The following is a 22,483-nucleotide window of genomic DNA, read 5'->3' on the forward strand; positions in this document are numbered from 1 at the left end:
CTGCTCTCTCCTCTGCTGCTCCCGCACGGCCCGGGGCTGTGCCGGCTCCCTCGGGGGCCTGGCCTGGCCCCGCGCAGGGGTGTGGGGGAAACGGCATCCCCGGGGAAAACGCGGCCCTCGTCCTGGCGGGGAGTAGCGGGCAGGAGAGGAGCCGAGGGCGGGCCAGCCCAGTGTCACCCGCCGGGCTCCCGGAACAGCCCCGGGAAGGCCAAAAGGACCCGTCAGGCGGGGCCGGGAGGACAAAAGCGGCTCCTCCCCACAGGGTGCCGGGCCCGCCCCTCCGCGAGGGCCGCTGGGCCGGGCAGCGCCCGCCCCGCCGAGCGCGCTGCATGCTGGGTGCTGTAGTCCAAAGAGGCGCGTTTACCACTGAGCGACGCGGCGTGAAGACTACACCTCCCGGCATGCAGCGCGCGCGCGGGGCCTCCCCTCCACCACCGCGCCGTGTTGCCGAGCCCGGCCCGGCGCTGCCGCCCCGCCTCGCCTAGCGCGCTGCATGCTGGGTGTTGTAGTCCGAAGAGGCGCTCTCACCATTGAGTGGCGCTGGGCGTAGACTACACCTCCCGGCATGCAGCGCGTACGCGGCCTCCCTCCCCAACCCCTCCCGCCGCCGCGCCGTGTTGTCGCGCCCGGCCCGGCGCTGCCGCCCCGCCCCGCCCGCCGCGCTCGGTGTCCCGGGGCAGCCCCGGGCCGCGGCTCCCCAGCCAGGGCCCGGCATGGCGCTCCCCGCGGCCGCACGACCCTGCACGTAGGTGCGGCGGCGCTCGGGGCCGTGAGGGCCGGACGGGGTGGGGAGGGGATGCGCCACAGAGGGACTCTGAGGGGGCTCGGGGGCCGCGCTGAGCACCCCGTGATGGCGCGGAGGGCGCGGGAGGAGGGGAGCTCTGAGGTGTGGGGTGCGGCGGGATGTCCCTGAGGAGAGTGGGGGTGAGGGGCAGCCGTGGGGCCGCGTCGTGCCTGGGGTCGGGGGTTCTGGGAGGGCATGGGCCGGGGGTGCCCCGAGGGGTCGGGCCAGCTCGGCTGGTGCCGGGGTGCAGGGCAGGGTCGCTGGGACAGAACTGGGGGTACTGGGAGGGCTGGGCCGGGGGTGCCCTGAGGCGACTGGGCTGGTCCCGGGGTGCAGGGCAGGGTCGCTGAGACAGAACTAGGGACACTGGGAGGGCTAGGCCGGGGGTGCCCTGAGGTGGCTGGGCTGGTCCCGGGGTGCAGGGCAGGGCCACTGGGACAGAACTGGGGGCACTGGGAGGGCTGGGCCGGGGGTGCCCTGAGGCGGCTGGGCTGGTCCCGGGGTGCAGGGCAGGGTCGCTGGGACAGAACTGGGGGTGCTGGTGAGGGAGCAGGGATATGGTGTAGGGTTGGGGTTCCCTGAGGAGGAGGAGGAGGAGGTGTGCGGGGGACCTGAGCTTTGGTAGCGGGTGTGCTGGGCAGAATGGGAGCAGAGGGGGTGCCCTCAGCAAAAGGATTGCAGGGGAGCAGCAGAAGGAAAGGAGTGTCTGAAGACGATGCTGTGGGTTGTGCTGGGGAAGGGGCTGGAGATGATGTTGGGAGTGGTGCTGAGGGGTTGAAGCCATAAGACTAATTAACATGCTGAGGTAATGGTGGGGAAAATGGTGCCTGAGCCTTGGTCAGTGAATATCATGTATTTCATTAAGTGTAGTTCCTTGACACATCTGGAAGGCGTTTCTGTAAAGAATTGAGAAGTGGTGTTTGCAAGAAGGGGCTGGCATACTCAGGGGCTGGCAGGTTCCAGGAGAACTGCAAATCTAGGAGAGGAAAAAGATGCAGGTAACTCATCAGGGGAATGAGGCAGGCTCTGAGAACCTCACATGAGAGCTGTGGTGTTCTTGCTTGTCACAGCTAACCAGTGGATGAGAAATCATCACTTCCCTGCTGTGGTGTGACATCCCAACCCTCCCTGATTTTGCAGAAGTGAATGTCTGACTATCCTGTAGACATGGCTCACCTGAGAGAATTTGCCAGCCAGGTAAGTGGTGATTAAAAATTTGTTTTAAACTCATTTCAAGGGCAAACATAACAGTATTTGCTCTTGTTACGAGGGCCTCAAACAAATCATCAGAAAATCACTTTTTGCCTCTTTATCTCTTGCACATGTCTCAGCTTACTCCTGTTAGCTGATTGACTTGTGTCTCACTCTGTACTGGTGTTGACTGATAGTGTTGCATTTCCAGACATATAGAAAGGGAGTTCTTCACCCAGTCTGGGGCCTTTGTCTGAGGTTAACTTTGCTTTTCTTAGGGAGGCAGGAGCCGCTGGGAGACGGTGTGAGTATTTTTGGGAGGGGAAATGGCAGTAGGAAAACTGTGTGCCTGCTCTGCCAGATGTACCTTCCTGAACTGTTCATGGCTTTAGTCTCATGAGGCAGTGATATTTGATACTGAGCAGTAACTCTTCTGAGAGATCTCAGCCTCCATGGATGTGGTTAAAGGCTGCGTTGTGATGACATTTTCATAAGAGCAATGTGGAGGAATGGTGTCATGACTTTGGACTGAAAGCTAAACCACATTAATAGTATTGATTTGCATCTTCTTCCCTCTGAATTGGGTTGTGGGGTGTGTTTGATTATTGGCAGATGTTAATACCAAATGTAGGTCTTCTTAAATCATGTTTTGTGAGAATTGTGGGCATGTTTCTGTTCTTCTCACAGATGCAGAATTACTAAAAGCTGTAGTGGTTTAAGGTGATGCTTTCTCTGAACCTTTTCTGATTTAAAATTGATTTGCAATGCATCTTCTCTTGTGTGCTGTCTTTCCCATCCACTGTTTCCCCAAAGCGTGTATGGAATTAAATGCAAATGTAGTGCCTGAGTGAGTCACTGTACAGGGAGAGAAAAGGAGGGATACAGTCTGGTTAGGCCTGAGAACTGAGCTCTGTAGCTGCAGAGGAGGTTGTTATGAAGTTTCTTTGTACATAACATTCTCTCAAAGCTTATCAGAGTTTCAATGGTCTCTGCTCTGAATTTATTATGGAAATGTTAGGCATTCTCAGATCCTGTCATCCCATGACTCTCTGTCTGGTCTTAGAGTAGGAAACCAGCGTGTGTTGTCCATTCCTCCAGTCTTTTCAGGATTCCTTTGTGGGACCTTGAAATCTGTCTAACTGAGGCTTGCTGGGAGGGCAGTAGGAACTGGCCTGAAGTTCTGTTCACCAGGATTTAGGTAGTAGTGGGGGGCACTCTGAAAACTGAGAGACTAAGACTTGGATTGAGATGTCAGAGGCTTGACTTTGATTCCCAGTTCTGGTGCTGATGGGCAGGGTTTCCTTAGGCTGATCCCTAGGTGGTTCTCCATCTGTGCCTCCATTTCCCTGGCTCAGGAGGCTGTTTCTCTCTTTCCTTGGGTCACCTTTGCGAGTACATACAGCACTGTAGGTCTGTCTGCTGGGTGATGTATTTGCATTACCCTATTTGAAGCTCTTATCTGAGCTGTTTCTACTTTTGTTCTTCCTTGTGTGACCTTGAAGAAGCCATTCAGGTTCTTTAGCTAAGTAATGCTTTACTCCCTGAAGCATAAGAATACTGTCTGTGAATCAGGCTGGGAGTCTCAGACATATTAGTGTGTCTCACAGCCTTGGGCACAAACTTCCTTCTTGTCTATAGTCCAAAAATTCAAAACTCTCTCAGGTTTTGACAGTTGCAAAGAGCTGTGTGCAGATTTCATACAGAAGGGGGGCTTTCAGATAGTTCTAGATACAAGTCTGGTTCAAGTGGTGTTTGCTTCTGTTCCCAGTGAGGCAGATACTGTAGGCTTTCTCTAGTCTCCTCTCAGAGACTATGGATACCATGTCTGCAGCTGGAGGTGGCAAAGATGCCAAACCCATTCTTTCCCCATGAAGCAGCTGGTGTTACTGCCAGGCTTGTCTCATAGCACTGCAGTTCCTAATTCCTGATGGCTGCAGTGAGTTGCTCCGTTTTAAAACATGGCAGCATCAGTCAGGATGGCAAACACCCCCACACCTGTCAGGACAGAGCATCCTTCTTTCCTGTGCTGTGCAATCAGATCCCAGAGAGCAGAAGTGGAGCACGTTATTAGGAGATTGTCATCATCCCTCTCGTAATTAATCCTTTCCTGCACTTACAGCAGAGATAGTGCATTGTGTGCTCTCCCTCCAAAGTCTGCCCAGGCCTGCCTGAGCCATCTCTAGTGCCTGACTGCTCTCAGTGGGGAGGAACAGCATGAGGCTTCTTGCTCCAGAACTGCTGTGTAATAAACATTCAGTCAAGGAAAAAAGTACGACGCCGTTATCAACCCTTAGTGGTTTCACATTAGTAAGAGAATGAGGAGCAGCGGCTGCTGGTCTGGAGCTGCATGTGGCAGTCCTGGTGGGTTCTGTGAATGTGAAAGAAAATGGAAAGAACCCTCCTGGTGAGCAGTTGCAAAGGTAACAGGTGCTAATAAGCTTCTTTGTGTTACCTGGATTCATTTAAGCAGGTGTAAAGCATTTCCTCTGGATTCTGTTTCTTCCTACTAATGAAGTTTCCCAGGTGTGTTTTTAGCAGTGCAGTTTCAGACCACGGATTTTTAGCCAGGATAAGACAGTTGCCACTGAGATAATTCATATTGAGGAGAAGGACCTTACAAGCTTGTTACAGCCCTCACTGTGATGCTGTGCAGGTGCAGATGTATTGGGGTAGGGGAGAGTCAGGCTCATGGTGTGCATTTCTCTCCTCCCCTGTCCCCCCAGGTGTGACTGTGCTTCTCTTCTGACGGAACAGTGCAGTTCCTTGGCTCTCCATTCCTGGCAGAACTGCATTTGTGCTGTTTTCTGATGACTGCTGAGACTTTTATGCCTATGGATCTGAGCATTTCTTTGTCAGCAGCGAGTTAGTTACCATGTGGCAGCTTAAACCAGATGGTTTTTAATGGACAAGGGCTTTTGAGCAGATGTCCTGCAGGCTAGCATCATTTTATCTATCTTGGTTTGTCATGGGAATTTGGGATTGCTGAAAATGCCAGCTGGTAATGTCTTCTGTGGTTTCCACAGTGCTGGTTCACAAGGTGTTCCCCTGGGCAGACACTGACCTGCTTAAATCAGGGATGGGCCTGTTTCCTCCTCTCTGTTTACAGAAAGTGAAGAAATTTGGCAGCAGCATCCAGAGACCGTAATCGTGGCTGGAATGACTCTCTACCTCTTGGCCCTATCCTGTTTCCCTGGGTTCTGGCTGTTGCTGGCTCTGACTTGTGTGGGTTTGGCCACTGTGTCAGGGGATACATGCCCTCTGTAGAGTCAGACTGCTGCCCTGTCACCTGTGAGATCTGAAGCATTTCCAGGTCAGTTCTGAAGTGGCAGGTACTGGGAAGGTAAATCCAGTACCTAAAAATGAAATTTACTGTTCCACCCTAATGTGGGCTCATCTGCTCATCAGAGTTGTGTTGTTTTCCCTAGTCCCTTGAACAAAATTTCTGTCTGCTTGTCAAAAAGCTTTGTCTCCTTCACCACCCCTACCTCAACTGCTTTGTCCCACCGAAAACAGGGTAAACCAACATCCAAGTCTGGAAGTTTGTTTACGAAGCTCTCTGTGATTACAGAGCCTGCCACATAAAGTGGTGGCTGTCCCAAAAGCCACCAGCCATAGCCGGTGCTCTTATGTTTGATGTCCTGTTCTTGAGGAATCAGTCCTGATTCCCTGATGTGCCATGCTAAGCTGAGGAGAGGAGCAATCACTTCCACCTTGCTGTTTCTTACCTCATGGAAAAGTTAGTTACATGAGAGGGGAGGAAGGTTTTTTTGCAGGGTTGCTTCCCTACAAGATATAGGTAGTGTTTCCTTTATGAGCTGAGCAGGTGCTTGTAGGAAATGATCATCTTTCTCTCCCTTCTCCTTGATATGTGGGAGTGGCATTTTCAGGGTGCTGTAGGTGACTGTGCAAAGTAACATCTGGGACACTTAGTTGCCCCTTCCTCCAAGTTAGTCAAGAGATGGAAGTTGCTCCTGGTCTGTGGTGAGCCTGGACTAGCCAGACTGTTTTCTCTGCCTGCAGTCATCAATCTCATATTGTCTCCTGGCATTTCTCAAGCTGAAATCCTCTTCCTTTACACCACCTCTCTCTCTCCAGTCCCTGTTATGTATCTCCAGTTCTTTTCATGTCTGCACATCCCCTCCCAGTCTGTTTCCAGTGGATTAGTTCAGTACAGTGTGTTTGGGTGTTGCTATGGATGCAAAAGGATATTGGTTATCCCTCTGTGCCTTGGACTGGAGTTTGTCTGGCAATCCTGTTGGGTGAGCTGACTGTAAACCTCACCTAGGTCTGGCTTACAGCAATGCACTGGGCACAGAAGGCAAACAGCCTGTGATGATGGGCTGACTTACTTATTAAGCAGCACTTTGGGCTGCTCTGTGATGGTCTGTTGCTGGAACCTGGTATGAGATGGAAAAATGCAGCTTCCCTCTTCTCTTATAAAATCTGCCAGCTCAAGGTCCTTGCAAGGGACTGGTCTCGTGTTGGAGGTGAGACTGAGAAGTTCTGGGTGTGGAAAACTCCCTGCAATGGCTTGGCTGCCTCCTGTAGGTCAGACCAGCTTATTTTTGTTTTAACTATTAAAAAAAAGGCAGAAAAATAATCACAAAAAGCATTTTAGTAGCATGAAGCAGGGCAGGGCCTCCTGGTGTGCAGCTGGACTGAATGAAATAGTGTTAGAAAGTGATTGTGGTTTGTCCACTTTGTCATCCATACTCATCTTAATAAAGAGTTAATTGTGCAGCTGCTGTTAGATCTGTTAGTAACTTCCCAGTTGATGTGCTTATCTAATGAAGGAAATGCTATTTGCCTTTGCATCTGGGTGTGCCAACAATGAGAGGCTATTCCAGAAAAGCAGGTCAGGCAGATGGAGTGTCCATTCCACTCTCCTGCCTCCTCCTTGCTGCTGACCTTCCAAATGATGTGAGGATCTTCTCTCTATTTTATCTACATTAATGTTATTCTTTCTTCCATTTTAGGCATCAGTTCCCTCTGCAAACATCTGAGGAGAGCTGGGCTGGGTGCTGCCTGGAAATCAGACAGCTGATGTGAATGGATATCAGTACAACTATTGATTTCACCCTCCAGACAAGTAGAGAAGGGTGCACATCTTTCAGAACATTTTAGTCTTTGAGTGCAGGAAGGCTGACTAGGAAACCATTCATATAGCCCCTTGCTTGTGCCCATGTTCATTGCTGAAAGAAGGCTGATTCTGGTACACCTTCCTGGTCTCCACTGAAGTGTGGGCAGGGCTTGCTTATGGAGCTGCTTTGGCACCAGTTGGTGCCTGCAGTTGAGCAGTTGTGTCCCAGAGGGGTCGACACTTTCCATAAAGATGCTTGCTGACATTCTCTTGCTGGAATTCCCTCTGCCTGCTCTCCCACTATGGTCTGCAGGAGCAGAAAGCCAATGGAAAAGGTCACTTCAGTTCTAATCTTGGATATATTCTATGTTAAGTTTCTCAGACTCTTTAGGATGTGTGAGTTTCGGAAGACTTTACCAACGCAGTAGGTGCACAGATATGGAGACGAGCCGTATGGGTATGTGTGGTGCTCTGCAGCCCTGGGGCTTAATGGAATTTGCCATCTCTGCTTTCTGGTTTAGCACTCCAGAGTGGATCCTGAGGAGCTGTTCACCAAGCTGGAGCGGATTGGCAAGGGGTCATTTGGTGAAGTGTATAAAGGGATCGACAACCGCAGCAAGGAGGTGGTTGCCATCAAGATCATTGACCTGGAGGAGGCTGAAGATGAGATTGAGGACATTCAGCAGGAGATCACAGTGCTCAGCCAGTGTGACAGTCCCTACATCACCCGGTACTATGGCTCATACTTGAAGGTAGGAAAAACCACGGCAGTTCCTTGCCAGGCATTTGGGGATGGTGTGGGCTCCTCTGTGGGTACTGCAGTGGATGGTGCCACACAGCACTGGGAAGTGCCCAGTGTGTGAGTGTCTGTGGCAACAGGAACAGCACTTGGTCTGCTCACTGCATTGGTGTGCTCTTAATAGCAGACTAGACTTTAGGATGCTTGCTAAGCACATGGAAAGGAGGTGCCTGGTACAGTGTGGTACCAAGAGCACGACACTTCACTGGAGAGAAAATTGTTTATTCAGGACTGACCTCTCCCTGGTCTGACCATTCCTGAAAGGAAGTTTGTGGAATACTTTTCAGAATAGTGCAGTCTTAAGGTAGTACCACCAAGGTGTTTATGCCTCTGGAAAGAAGAGGAGCTTGAAACTGTACTTTATGAGCAGCCTTTCATCAGAAATGGTGAAAAGAATATGAACTGTGAGTCTATGGAGGAGTGCTGATACTGCTTCCACTGAGAACAGGTTTAGGAATCCCCAATGAAAGCTACTAGTAGTGAGGATCAGACGTGGCCTCTGCATGCTGTCTGCTGGAGGTGAATGTAACTGGGACTGCAGCAAGCAGTTCCTGAGCTCCTGGGATCCTCAATATTCCTTACATATTTTTCAAAGGCCAGAATACATTGTCTCAGCCTTCTGCTGTAGTTTCATGGACTTGCAGCTTATTTCCTACCAGGATCTTGTGAAATTCTGTGTGGAAATATTTTCTCTGAGGAGTAAGAGTCTTGCTAATTGTACCTTTCAAGACGGCAGCCCTGTTAATGAGACCAAAGGCTGCAAAGCACCTCTGCCATGGCCAAGAAGGAGTTATGCTGGATGTGCTGTTGAAGAGATGCTAAATGACTTCAACCTGAGAATAAGCTTCTCTCTGTGGGATGGGCAGTCTGGTACCTGTAGGGGCACTTGCTCAGGTAGAGCAGACTGCGAGTTAGAATTGTAAGGGAGCCAGACCCACCTATATAATACTGTGTCAGCAGAAAAGAGGGAGCTGGGAGCTCCTTCCTTAAGGCTCTGAGAGCTGTGGTCTGCAGCATCTCTTGGATTGTGTACAGGACTACTCCTGTGTCTTGCTGCCTCCCAGGTGTTTCACTTTTCTACCTGCTTCTATTACTGTCTTTGCTCTTGATTTGTGCTCTTGCTTGCAGGGCACTAAGCTGTGGATAATCATGGAGTACCTGGGAGGAGGTTCAGCCCTGGATTTGGTAAGTACATGGCAAGCCCTGGACTATGAAAAACATTGTCTGGAGCCTTGGTTTGTGAAATGTCCACAAAGCCAGGCACTTACTTGCCACATACTGTCTTTTTGGCAGCCCTGAGGGGTGCACAGTGCAGGACAGACATGCTTGTTATGTTTATTCTAGGACAGAGGAAATGTTTGCATGGGGCTCAGCTGTCCTAGCACTGTCCTCCAGCATGCTGTGTTGCTGTATGATGGGAAGAGCCATTGAACTGAAAAGTGACAGGAGGCTGTTGGTTTTGAGCAGTGTGGATCTGTATTTCCTCTAGACAGAATTAGGGTATTGTTCAGTGCTTGCATGGCGCAGCAGGGACATGGTTTGTGGTCAAGTTACCCCAAATTTTAAGAGAATACAAATGCAGGATGTGGCCATAGGCAAAGTTCTGCTGTGCTGTGTTCTGTCACAGGATTTTTCTCTTCTCTTTAATGCCCATTTTTCCAGAGCAGCAACTAGTCATGTAGGGAGGAACGCTGAGCCTGCAGTGACTTGGAGGAGGGTGCAGGGCTGTCATCAGCAGAAGTCATATGGGTGTCAGAACCTTGGTTATTGCACTGCGAAGGCAGGACTTGGGCAGAGAACTGATAGAAAGGAGAGCTTTCATACAATGCTCCAAAACCTGAAGGTTGATGTTGTCTCTGTGCTGTTGCAGAGGCTGAAATTCACTTCTTACATGCAAGCAGAGAGACCTAAACAAGAGAAACTGTTAAAATGTTCTGTTCACCCATATATTTCCAGACCAAAACAAGAGATGAGCATCCTGCTGTTTGCTTGGGAAGCTTTTAATAGATTGATAGACTAGTAGAAAATCCCCTGAAGTTTTTCCACTTAATGCTGCCAGGTGCAAAGTGCAGCATTCTGCTTACAGAATGTGCACCAGGCATGCAAGTAGGTACTTCCTGCTGAGTATGACCTTCTTGGCCAAGGTTTCCAAGTAACAAACCAAGAGCCTGAAAAATCCAAGGCATCAGTCACCCTGTTTTAAGTAATTTTTCTGCCCTTTATCAGCTGAAGCCAGGACCACTGGAGGAGACTTACATAGCTACTATCCTGAGAGAAATCCTGAAGGGTTTGGATTATTTACACTCAGAGAGGAAGATCCACAGGGACATCAAAGGTAAGATTGGAGAGCTCAGCCCCCTTTCTTGTCAGGGATGTGAATAACATAAAATTCAGAAGTATTATACAGCAATAGTCTGCAAGGTTTCAAAGACTTTCTCATTTCTGCTTTTCCTCTTGGGTTTGTGTTTTCTGAATCTGATGCTTCTCACTGTATCACAACTCATGCTTTTCATGTCTTTAGGTGTTTAGAGTAACATTAAGGATCTGTAGCTTCCTCTGGCACTTGGAGTTTGGACAGGCAGGGAGCTACAGCCAAGGAGTCAATGAAAGGCATGCTCAGATATTAGCTGACTCATGTCTGGACATTTGCTTTGCTGCTGGACACCAAGGGGGTATTTGCTCGTTATCATGGTTATGGCTAACTGTGTAGGTGAGCTGTCCTCATGCAGGGTTCACAGCCCTAGAAAAGGAGGGCAGCTGGCATCAGCTTATCCTGCCACTGGCTTTTCTAGTCACTGGCTGCATGCAGTGTAGAGAGAGCTGGCATCTGCCTCCTGAAGAGCAGCGTCACAGCCAGCCCAGAGCAGCAAAAGACAGTGGGAGGATGGAGGGACAGTGCTGTGGAGCCACGGCCAAGGCTGGATCCTCACTCCTCTGACCCACTGCAGGAGGGGATGTGAGCAGGCAGAGCACAGAAACCTCATGCAGGGAGATAAGGAGAAAAGATTCTGCTGTGTATGTGAGACTGCATATTTCTAGTGCTGCAAGATGTGCAGGGCTGTTGGCTGCCAGCAGTGGGAAAATGTGCAAAGTGTGTAGGTAGGGTCTCTCTCATGATGGAAAGTCCTACAGAAAACCCCCATTCTCAAACCTGCACAATGTTACTGTCTTATGAGTGAGTGGGAAGAAGTACAAGAGGGGGACTTGAGCTCTTCAGAAGGATCTGCAATTTAACCTGTGCTGAATGCTACCCCCCCCCCAAAAAAAAGTTAAGACCATTAGAGCCCATGTTACCCTCCCTTCTTCATGTGACCAGGAATCACATCTAGTTGATTGTGTGGCCCTTCACATCTACTCCTTGCTCCTACCCTAGCAATATTCCACTTTTCATCCAGCCAAGTGCATGAACTTGTTCCATGTTACCCAGTGGAGTTCAGAGCATGATAATGGGTCTGAGGCTGGAAATCCAAGCTGAGGGTTATCACTGGGGTGAAGGAGGATGGCACAGGAGGGCCCTTGTCAGTGTTGAGTTGTGTGTGGGCTGGAGATTCAGAAGCTAATGGACTTAATGGTTTGTGTGTGAAAGCTGCCAACGTGCTGCTCTCGGAACAAGGAGATGTGAAACTGGCTGACTTCGGGGTGGCTGGACAGTTGACGGACACCCAAATCAAGAGAAATACCTTTGTGGGGACTCCATTCTGGATGGCACCAGAGGTCATCAAACAGTCTGCTTATGACTTCAAGGTGAGCTTGGAAGCAGGAGGGTTGCTACTTGGAGCTACTATACATGAGGTGGTGCTAGGGCTGGGACAGGGGTTTGGAAGTGCTGCTTACTACAGGAATGAGCCTTCTGTTATGATTCAGGGTCTGCTGGAGAAGTCTGTGTATTAGACATGAAATGTTCCATCTGATTTTATGTGATTAGCCTTTTGACTGTCCTAAAACTGTGTGCTTTCATGTTGTAGAATTGCTCCTTGCTCTTCTGCTCTTGTTCTTCTACTTTCAGGCAGACATCTGGTCTCTTGGGATTACAGCCATTGAACTAGCAAAGGGTGAGCCTCCAAATTCTGACTTGCATCCTATGAGGGTTCTCTTCTTGATCCCCAAAAACAATCCTCCAACACTTGAGGGTCACCACAGCAAGCCCTTCAAGGAGTTTGTGGAAGCCTGTCTCAATAAGGATCCTAGATTTGTAAGTATTGCTGCCCACCTATGGACTCGATGACCCTTGTGGGTCGCTTCTAGCTCAGGATATTCTGTGATTCCAGTTGCATGTTCAGTGTGCAGAGATGGTTTGATGTGACAGGCTTTCCTTATCTGCTCCAGAGGCCCACAGCTAAGGAATTGCTAAAGCACAAGTTCATCACACGCTACACCAAGAAAACCTCATTCCTGATGGAGCTGATTGATCGGTTCAAGCGCTGGAAGTCCGAGGGCCACGGGGAAGATTCCAGTTCTGGTGATTCCGATATGTACGTACATGTTCTGCACAGAGGAGTGCCTGCTGCAAACAGCTCAGGGCCTTTTCCCACCAGGGCTGGAGAACTTAGGGTAGCTCAGGGAGACCTGTGAGCATCTGTCTGTGGGAGCAGGGCACTGCTGCCTGAAGAACCAGGCTGTTACCTCCTGTTCAGTGGCACCTGGTTCTCTGCTCTGGTTTTAACCTGGAGGGCCTTTATGCTGAGTGTAAGGAGTTTGAGTACTGGCAAAAACACTTAGACTGTGTGTAAATAGTAAAACAAGCCTGTTGTTGCCTGCATTTTATGCCCATTCTGTTAAGTACAAGAGCCACAGGCTTTAGTAACCTTGGCAAGGGCTGTGTTTGTGTGCTCATGGGTAGAGCTTTGCTGCTGCTGTGCAGGACAGTCAAGTTATGGGCCTTGGGTGGTGAAAGGACACTTTATTGCCAGAATGGTGTCACAGAGCTGCTCTTTAACTGTCGTGGCAGTGACTCAAGTTTCTAAGGACTCTGAGAAATTGGCTTATAACATCTAAACCTGGTCCCCTCAAATTCTGAACTTGAATTGTCTTGAAAATCTCCTAAATTTAATTAGTACTAGAAACTTCTTCAAGCTGCCTAGAGCAGAGAGGTGATTGTGGTGATTTGGAAACAGGATGTAGAACATAGCTCAGATCTCTCTGGTGCTGTAGAGACTGAAGTGGTTTCCCTTTAAGATTTTTTCTGGGATTGGGAAGTGCCTGATGCCCTGCAATCAGGTGGGGCAGAGCTTGTGACCCTGGGAATGCATGGGCAAACCTCTGGTGAGGAGCTGAGGCTTTGTCTTGACCTTCCCCTTTTCATTTGCAGTGATGGTGATGCAGAGGATGGAGACCAGGGTCCAATCTGGACATTCCCACCAACCATTCGCCCCAATTCCTTGAGCAAGCTGCACAAAGGAATGGCTCTTCATGGTTCCCAGAAGGTCTGTGGGCTGTCTGGTCTTTCTGAAGTGGACTGAACTAACACAAGCTTTTGAGTGCCTTAGGGAAGCCACCAGGCACTTGTGTTCTGTCTAAAATTTACTTCAGTCTGGCTCCAAGGGCTGGTGTTCCAGAATTGCCTCTTCCACATCAACAGAGTACTGTGATGTGTGACTTTCCTAAGAGCTGGTGAGGGGCCTGCCATGGAAGTGCTGAGAATTCACCAAAGGCTTAGTACTTCACATGCCCTGGGAGCTTTTGCCTGTTCTTGTAACTTCTTTTCCAATTGCTTTCCAGCCTACTGAGCCCATCAAGAGGCAACCACGGTCACAGTGTCTCTCCACACTTGTTCACCCAGTTTTTGGGGAGGTGAGTAGAATCTTCTTGGTGTCTGTGCTGGTTGGAGGTGAAGAGATACCTGACATGGATAAGTAAATGGAAAGGATTTGGAGAAGAGAGGTGCAGTGAGGTGTCTAGTAGGGTTAGGGGATTCTGAAGAATTTGTGGCTCTGTTGAGAGGGCTGGACTGTATGTGGGAAAAGTGACTGTGTCCCTGGTGAGTCCCTCCCCAAAACACTTGTGTTTGGAAACAAAGCATTACCCTGTTGTCCTCCAGTGAGGATTGGATAGAGGAGTCTGATTCTCACCTGTCTCTTACCTATGTCTTAGGCTTGCTGCTGCCTAGGCAGCTCTGAACTGGTGTCTGTGGCTAAAGTGCAGCTTCTGTTAGGGCAGAAGGGTACTTGGACTGGCCTGTCACTGTGCATGTCCCCTGCACTCCTGATGTGCTGCTGTCCACAGCAGAGTCACAGAGGGAAGGGTGGGTGGGTTAGAGCAAGAGTTGGCTTTGCTGGTTACTAGGGCATTTCTTGATCTGTACAGCCCTTTGTTGGTAGCATGCCAAGGCCAAGGTGTTCCCTGCCATGTGTCCTCTGAAAGGCAGGCAGAGAAAATGTGTTTGGAAAACCCACCCTGTATCCTGCCTTGTGTTCTGTGGAGTCGAAGTAAAAGCTGCTGTTAGTGATAGGATGGTGTCTGTGTCAATAGAGAGGTGATTTGTCTTTCCAGCTGGGTGATATTCTCAGGGAAAAGAAGAGGAGGATAATCATAAGGAGGGGCTGGCTGTGGGCTGCAGCTGCTGTTTCCAGCAGGAATGTAGGAAAGGAGGTTCTGCTTCAGAAGTCACTTAGACACTGCATGTCAGGGTTCTCTTCTTCGGGTGTTGCTCACAGTTGACCCTGTCTTTGGTCCTGAGGACTTACTCTTTTCTGGATCCGATGGGGTGGCCCAGCAGAGAGCTGTGCTTTTTCAAGTATAGTCTGGACTTAACTCCCTTTTCTCAGGTCTAGTGCTATGTGGAAAGAGGGTTTGCTGCATGACAGGAACCAGAGGTCATTCTGAAAAGCCGAGTCTTGAGAGAGCTCCACTTTGGAAATTGGGAGTTTATGTATCTGAGCTCTTCTGTACCCCACTGGGCTTAACTTCCAGAGGTCAGAGCATGAAGCCAGTGGTCTGGGTCTTGTAGGCCTAGACCTGTGAGATGAAACCAAATTAAAAATGTGTTGGTTCCTGATGCAGGCAGTTTGTGCAGCACAATCACAGACATCTGGGTCTCTGCCTGGTTTAGGAGCCTCCTGGCACAGAGTCCTCAGGGCTGTGAGCATGAGTGCCTTTTTGTGCTTCTCCTTACCAGCCTTGTTGTATCAGTTCCAGGTGGGAAGTGGCTTCTTGGATATTTCATTTCTGCTAGTTTGACTCCCTTTCCTGTTTGTTGATCCTCCTTTCCTTTGTTTAGACTTCCCTGCCAGCTCTGTGTATCCCCCTGAGCAAAGTTACATGCAGGGAAGGTTCTGGGCAGTCTCTGAAATAAGCTTTTGTGTGCAGTAGAGGGGGCTTGGAAGAAAACTACTTCTCCAAGTCAGAAGTCTGCTTCACTGCTGGTTACACGTGGTGTTCTTTTCAGTTCTAATTTCCTACCAACAGCTGAATTCCTCCTCTTTGCTGTTGTGTGATTGCATCTTAGAGCAGCTACGTTTGATCCCTTCTATCCAAAACAGGGCTGGAATGGAAATCTGACTGAGATGCTGTTTGTAATCTTTTATATACCTTCCCTGCATGTGTATTATTGGGTGCTAATATTGATGATGGCCCATGGGGAGTCATTAACAGATGTGGGCAATTGCAAATCTGGCAACTTTTTGGGGCAGAGAGACAAAATGATGTTTGGGCTTGAAGGACCAAGCAGTGAGTTAGAGGCATCCTGTAAGGGCAAGCCCAGCTCTAATTCCCTGCTGCCCTCCAGAGAGCTCTTCTGCAGTAGGAGAAGACAGGCCAGCACAGATTGCTCCCATCACAGGCAGCTGGGCAAGCTGAAGTTCAGGGGTGTGGCATCAAAGGCTGATAGTAAACTGTCACCTTACCTGCAGGACAGGCCCTGTGTTTGCTCTGAGGCAGGCAGCCTTTGGTAGGGAGACATCAAATCCTTGGCTTTAGCATCACAGCTAGTTTTGGCCTGAGAAATCTGTATCCTTGATGTGTGACTGAGTTGCCCTCCATGCCCCTGCCACTTCTAACTGAGCAGAGGTGCGTGTGGGTTCCTGCCACAGCTCTGTGTTAGGCAGCAGGTGCCCCAGTGAGGAGGCAGCAGCCCTTTTTGACTGGGAACTGTTTGTTCACAGTGGGGGACTCGGAGCACAGGCACGGCTGCAGCCGCGGATTAGCGTTCACATTTGTCCTGCTTTCCGCAGCATGGAGAAAAGGTGAGCTCCAGCAGCAGGAAAGGCTGAGCCTAGAATTGCAGGCAGAGAACTGTGAGGCTTATGTAAAGCCCTTTAATCAGCATGGCCTAGTGGGAGCTTAATTGAACTGGACAGTGGTAGGGCTGGCAGACGTTGCTGGTTCAGCAGGAGGTGTGACTATTGTTCAGCTCCTTGTGTGATGGTGCACTGGGGAAGGGGATGTCATATCAGTGGCTTTTGGGAAGGAGGTGGGGAACTGCTGCAGGGGGTGGGAATGTGGGGTTTCCAACAACAGAGTCCTTCAGGGTCAGCACCAGTGTCCTGTCAGGAGTTCCTTCTCAACAGAGGTATAGCTATTGCAAATTAACAGCTGAAAACATGTGCAAGTAGAGGCCTCATTGGAGTGTGCTGACGATGAGAGATGTGAACTGAGGCAGGTGCTGCATGTGGAGGTCTTGGTGCATGAGCTTCCTTCCCCTACTCCCTGGGTAAAGCTCTCTTGGAGAGGGGTATTGGAGGCCAAGGGGCTCAGGCTCCCTGGTGTGGCCTCTCAGTCACCAGAATCAACTGAGACTTTTGGGGGGTTATTAGAAGTGGTGGTGACCAACTCCTGGTGTTGGATATTTTCTGCCCTACCTGCCTGTGAACCTGTGTGTGTGTCTGGGCACTGGGCTGTCATTAGCAGCAGAGGTGACTGAAGTGCTTCAGATACATCTGGAGTTCTTTGTGCTGTTACTACTCTACGAGTTTTCAGGGCTGTTGATCCATTTTTTATATCATTTAATTTGTTTAAGAATACATCCTGGTTTGGTAAGGACTTCAATTGCCATTAGTACCTAGAGGAATATCTGAACTCCAGACACTGAATTTCCACCTTCCTGATCTATAAAAAGAGCCCTTTTTGGTTTGTTTAAGTAGAATGTGAGTGCCCTTCTGCACCCTGATGGAGTCACACTAAAAGGGAAAGGGCCTTAATGTCAGTGCTGGACTGCCTGATCAGCACTTTCTGCAACAAAATAAGGACCAAATGCACTGTTTCTGGGTTGCAGCTCAAAGATAAGCACAAGCAGACTGGAGGCAATGTGGGAGCCATGGAGGAGCTGGAGAATGCATTCAGCTTGGCTGAGGAGTCCTGCCCAGGCATTTCTGACAAACTGATAGCACACATGGTGGAGCGGGTACAAAGGTGAGTGTCCTGGGTGTGAGCTGGCAGTTGTTTCCATAGGGAAGGGTTGGTGCCAAGCAGGCAGGACAGACAGAAGTGAATACTGCTGACAGCTTCCTGAATAGTCTGTACATCACTTCTTTTAACTGCTTTCATTTAAGGGAGCAGTTCTTCATGCCCCAGAGGTCCTTCCCTCACAGTACACAGATTTCTGTAGTGTAGATGTTGCAGAGCACAGAAAGATGCTGCTGTTCACTTTGATTTAGCACATATACCCATATACACATCACATCCTGCTGCTCCTGTCACCCAGGTAACAAGGGCTATGTGAAATCTCATCGGAATCACTTCTAGAATAGTAAGTTTCTGTTAATATGTCTCTCTTTCATTGCAGGGAATGTGCTTTACAGCACTTTGTGCAGCCAGTCACTGCTTGCCCAGCTTCAGGTATACAGGAAATATACAGGAAAGTGTATTTTTCCTGAAGGGAATTACTTATTAAACCAGTGAAGAAGTGTAGTCTGGTAGAATTTAGTTCTTTGCTGCATCAAACTTGCCTCCACTGCTGGCACCAACTTCAGTCACATTCATGTGTTGCAGGCAGTAATGTCAGACCTTGATCACAGGTTTATCAGGCTTTATTTAACATTAATTTGGCTTTTCTCCCTTCCAGAGAAGGCTCTCCTAAATCTCATCCCTGTCTTACCAACAGAGAAACTTCCTGCTTGGCCCTCCCTGGTTAGCAGGCTGGAAGTGTTTTGCTATACATGTGACCAAAGGAGCCATCCCAAGCTGTGTCTGCCCCTGTAGACCCAAACTTTGCAGTCCTTACATCCTTGAACTTGGTCTTCCTGAGCATTTATTTCTGATGGGTTTAAGTTTGTGCCTCCTAGCTTGAGTACCCAAATAGAACAGAATCATTAAGGTTGGAAAAGACCTTCAAGGTTGAGTTCAACCTTGGACCAATCACCACCTTGTCAACTACACCAGTACACTGAGTGCCATGTCCAGTTGTTCCTTGGATATCTCCAGGGATGGGGACTCCACCACCTCCCTGGACAGCCTGTTCCAATGCCTGAAAACTGTTTCTTGTGAAGAATTTCTTCCTGATGTGCAACCTGAACCTCCCATAGTGCAGCTTGAGGCTGTTTCCTCTTGTCCTGTCACTTGTTGCTTGAGAGCAGAGTCTGGCCCCCACCTTGCTACAACCTCCTGCCAGGAACTTGTAGAATGCAAGAAAGTCCCCCCTGAGCTTCCTTTTCTCCAGACTCAGCCCCACCAGCTCCCTCAGCCACTCCTCATCTGACTTCTGCCCCAGAACCTTCCCCAGCTCTGTTGCTCTTCTCTGGATGTGCTCCAGCAATGTCCTTCTTGTGGGGAAGGGCCCAGAACTGGACACAAGACTCGAGGTGGGGCCTCAGCAGTGCCCAGCACAGGGGGATGGTCAGTGCCCTGGTCCTGCTAGCCACACTATTGCTGACACAAGCCAGGATGCCACTGGCCTTCTTGGCCACCTGGGCACATGCCAGCTCATCTTCAGCCACTGTTGGCCAGCACCCCTAAGTCCTCTCCCACTGAACAGCTTTCCTGCCACTCTGCCCCAGACCTGTAGCACTGCAGGGGGTTGTTGTCACCCACATACAGGACTTGGCACTTTGCCTTGTTGAATTTCCCACCACTGGCCTCAGCCCATTGATCCAGCCTGTCCTGATCCTTCTGCAGAGCCTTCCTGTTCTCCAGCAGATTGACACTCCCACCCAACTTGGTGTCACCCGTGAGCATACTGAGGGTACACTCAATCCCCTCATCCAGATCACTGATAAAGATGTTAAACAGGACCAGCCCCAGCACTGAGCCCTGGGAAACCCCACTGACCCCAGCTGGGTGTAACTCCATTCCCCATCACTCCCTGGACCCAGCCACTCCAGCAGGTGTTTAAACCAGTGAAGAGTGCACCTGTCTGAGCCATGGGCTGCAGCTGTTGCAGAATGCTGTAGGAGACAGCAGACTACATTCACAGCCTTTTCCTCATCCTCTAGGTGGGTCACCTGGTCAGAGGAGATCAGGTTGGTCAGGCAGGACTCACCTTTCCTGAACATGCACTGGCTGGGCCTGACCCCCTGATTGTTCTGTACATGCTGCTGCCAAGCAAAGAGCTGTAGATACTAAAGACCAAATGTACTGCCCATCCTGGAAAGCTTCTGTTTCTATGTCATTCAAGCTTTCAAGCAACTATGCCATGGGTCTGTGTAGATCCCTCACCTAATAATCACTTGATGCTGTGAAGAGAACACTCATTGGTCTGGCTCACCCACAGAGGTCAGAGAAGGTGCCCTGGTGATACCTGGAAAACCTGAGTGTCTGGCTGAGGAAGAGGTGCTCACAAATGTGCATGGATGACTGCATGGCAGATGTTTCAGCATCAGTGACTTCTGTCAGGCTAGGATTGACACTGCTGACAGGGCAGAAGCACAAGAGACTTTCTGTTGTGGGCTTGCAAAACCTTAGAGACCCTGTTGCTTTCTTACTGTAAAACACTAGTGCTGAAAATTTCTTACTAGGTTAAAACCATCTTGACAGCCTGAAAGAAGTTCCACCTTGGCTTTTTGTTGAATTGCTGGGGTTTGCTTTCAAGCTTTTTTATCCAGGAAAAGCTGCAGTGGCAATTGGAGTGGGGACAGACCTACCCGGAGTGACCCCTTCCCCTGCAGACCTGCTGGGACCTCTCCCAGGTGAGACCCTCAAACAGCCAGAAGGGACCAGTTTCCCCATTCTCCATTATTCTTCCTTGCAGGTTTTCACACAGTCGGAACCACCTGACCTCTGCCCGCTGACAGCCACATTCCCTGCTGCTGCTGTGAGGGGGGAAGGATTTTTTCCAGCTTCATAAGAACTACATCTTTAATCCAGACCACCATCTGCCGTTGGATGTGACATTGTGTGACGGACTCCAGGACATTTCAGAGCCTTCATGTTATCTGTATTTTCATGATAACCCAGGGTGGGGTTTGCGATGCAAGTACAATTTAGACCTTTTGCAGAACCCAGGATGGGTGGTCTAATTGTTTTTACAGTGTAATCAATGCAGTTTTTAATTGTTTCCCTATGGATGTGTCCATTTTGGCTTGGTTTGATTCACACCTTGTTTCTGGTAAATGCCTGGCTGCTGGAAAAAAGGGAGATTCTCTTCCACTGAGATGTGTTTCACAGGCGAGTCTGATGGGTTTAGCCTCCTGTCCTTCCTAAAGAAGTGTTTGTGAGCAGTCATGTGTGAGTGCAGGGATGCTGGGAAGCTCTCCAGGCACTGGGGCCTCTGGGAGAGCCAGAGCAGCTCTCCAGTTGTTCTGAAGGATCATCAACCCCTTCACACACAAACAAAACGCTTCCCAGAGCAGCAGCAGCTGAGCTGACACACTGCTGCTCTTTCCCAGCCTGTTGATTCACAGGAGGGTGGGTTTGCTGACTGTACATTTTTTGGCTCTGGGACATCATTTTGTATTAGGCCTTGGTTCATTTACTTCAGGCAATAGCAGAACTTGCCATCAGCCTCTGGGAACCGTAAGGCAAAGTGGGTACATTTGCTGTGGTAGCTGGTAGGGCTCCTGTCCTTGGTGCTTGCAGCAGCAGAGGCAACCAGACAGGCTGGGCAGTGCTGGGCTCTGAGTTGAGCAGACATGCACTGTGCAGGCCCAGCTGGGGCAGAGGGGTTAAAAGGGGGCAGTGGGAACACAGCAGCCAAAGGCACTGGCAGAGCTTTGGTCCACAAGGCAGAGGGACACTGCATAGCATTTCTTGAGGCAAGAACCTGTCCTCTACAGGAGGGCATAAACTGGATGGCTCACAGCAGTGTGGTGGGGCTGGAGGTTCCCCAAAGCTATCTAGGAATCCTTCCCCTTCTCAGCCTTTCTTTCTGGCTCCTCCTTCACCTGGGATCTAAACTTGCTGCAGCCAGGGCTCTGCTTCAGCTGACACGTTGGGGTGCTGTTTGTCAGCAGAGCAATTAAAGCACCTCCTGCTGTGTTGGTTGTTTAAGGTATTCCAGCAGAGCCACCCCCAAGGAGCTTTGCTTTCTGTATCATAGAAGTTTATAAAGCAAATCTTTAATTCAGGTAAGCACACAGACCTTAAATTACACTTTAAAGGTCTAGAAAAACAAACTTGGGAAAATAACCCCTGATAGCTGGTTGCCTAGAGAGCTGCCCTCTAATTGTAAAGAGATTCCCATGAAGTCAGCAAGACCTCAGTTATCCAGATCTTTCTGTCTGGGTGTGTGGATGATGTGGCTCACCCCGGAGCTGCTGAGAACAGAGGCTGGAGCTGTTCAGTTTTGGGTTTTTTTAAAGACAGGCCACTTGGTTACAAACAGGGCTTGATTTTTTTGGTACTTGGATTCAGACGTGCAGATTTTAAGTGCTCAGGATGCCACGTTCCCTCATCCTGGTGTGCAGTGTTCACTTTAGCTTATGACTATCCTTTATTCTTCCTGATGAATAAATCCAGGCTCAGCAACACTATGAACTTGTCCCTTAGAGAAGAGGTGCTGCTGTTGGGTTTTGCTGGATCTCTGCTGCAGAGTGTTGCTCTGCTGTGGTGAGAGCCAGCTCGGAGCCTGCAGTTAGGAAGAGTAGAACAAACCCATTTTTCCCTCAGGAGAAGTTAATGTATAGACAGGAAACTTGGAGAGGGGGAAGGCAGAGGCTGCAGGCCAGCAGATGGGCTCCTGCTGCTTTTAAAGTTGCTGTTCATGACGGTAGCAGTCTGTGTTGATAAGGTACCTGTATCGTTACTCACACTCTCTGCAGTGTAATGAGTAAACTTTTTAAAGGAAACAATCCCCACAACCTTTGTCCAGTATTCAAAGCAACAATGGGTTTAGTTTTTAAAAACGTTGAAAGGGATCTGCCACTTTCAATAAAGTAACAAAACAAATGAGACTGGTGTAACTTTGTGTTATTAGGGGAAAAGGATTGGGTCCAGCTGCTTTTCTCTGCATCCTTCTTGCTCTTCCCCTGCATCTCCCTGCCTCATGTGCATCTAACTGGTTCAGGAGACAGACCTGAGTATTTTGTGTGTGAGGAGGGACTACAGCTGAAGGCACATCCCACTTTTCTCCTGGTGCTCCAGGAAGCACACACTGCTTTGCAAAGGTGAGTCTTTGTGGTGGAGAACATGGGGCACAGTTTTTGCTTGAGTCTGTTCATTATCTGCACTATTTAGGCTCGGGCACAACTGCAAAAGTTGACAACAGGGTATCTCTGCCTTCCTCTGTCTCCCTCTGCAGCTGGGAGGGGTCGAAGTGCTGGCA

At 49.6% G+C, this 22,483-nt stretch overlaps 1 protein-coding gene across 5 annotated transcripts; it reads left to right on the plus strand.

Moving 5' to 3' along the window:
* Positions 1-599: 599 nt before the first annotated feature.
* Positions 600-22,112, plus strand: STK25 (serine/threonine kinase 25). 5 transcript variants are annotated; one of them, XM_071566484.1, is made up of 12 exons: positions 600-749; positions 1,855-1,981; positions 7,577-7,807; positions 8,983-9,039; positions 10,081-10,189; positions 11,441-11,598; positions 11,861-12,046; positions 12,181-12,326; positions 13,163-13,277; positions 13,573-13,644; positions 17,063-17,199; positions 19,973-22,112. In XM_071566484.1, exons 2-12 carry the CDS (start codon positions 1,931-1,933, stop codon positions 20,010-20,012), a joined length of 1,302 nt encoding a protein of 433 aa, XP_071422585.1. In that variant the 5' UTR covers positions 600-749; positions 1,855-1,930; the 3' UTR covers positions 20,013-22,112. The 5 variants fall into 5 exon arrangements, with proteins under 5 accessions (XP_071422585.1, XP_071422586.1, XP_071422583.1 ...); XM_071566485.1 differs by having other exon boundaries at positions 1,925-1,981; XM_071566482.1 differs by having other exon boundaries at positions 600-745.
* The last annotated feature ends 371 nt before the right edge of the window (positions 22,113-22,483 follow it).

Source organism: Pithys albifrons, chromosome 11 (genome assembly GCF_047495875.1).
Source record: "Pithys albifrons albifrons isolate INPA30051 chromosome 11, PitAlb_v1, whole genome shotgun sequence".
In the NCBI taxonomy this organism is placed as follows: Eukaryota; Metazoa; Chordata; class Aves; order Passeriformes; family Thamnophilidae; genus Pithys; species Pithys albifrons.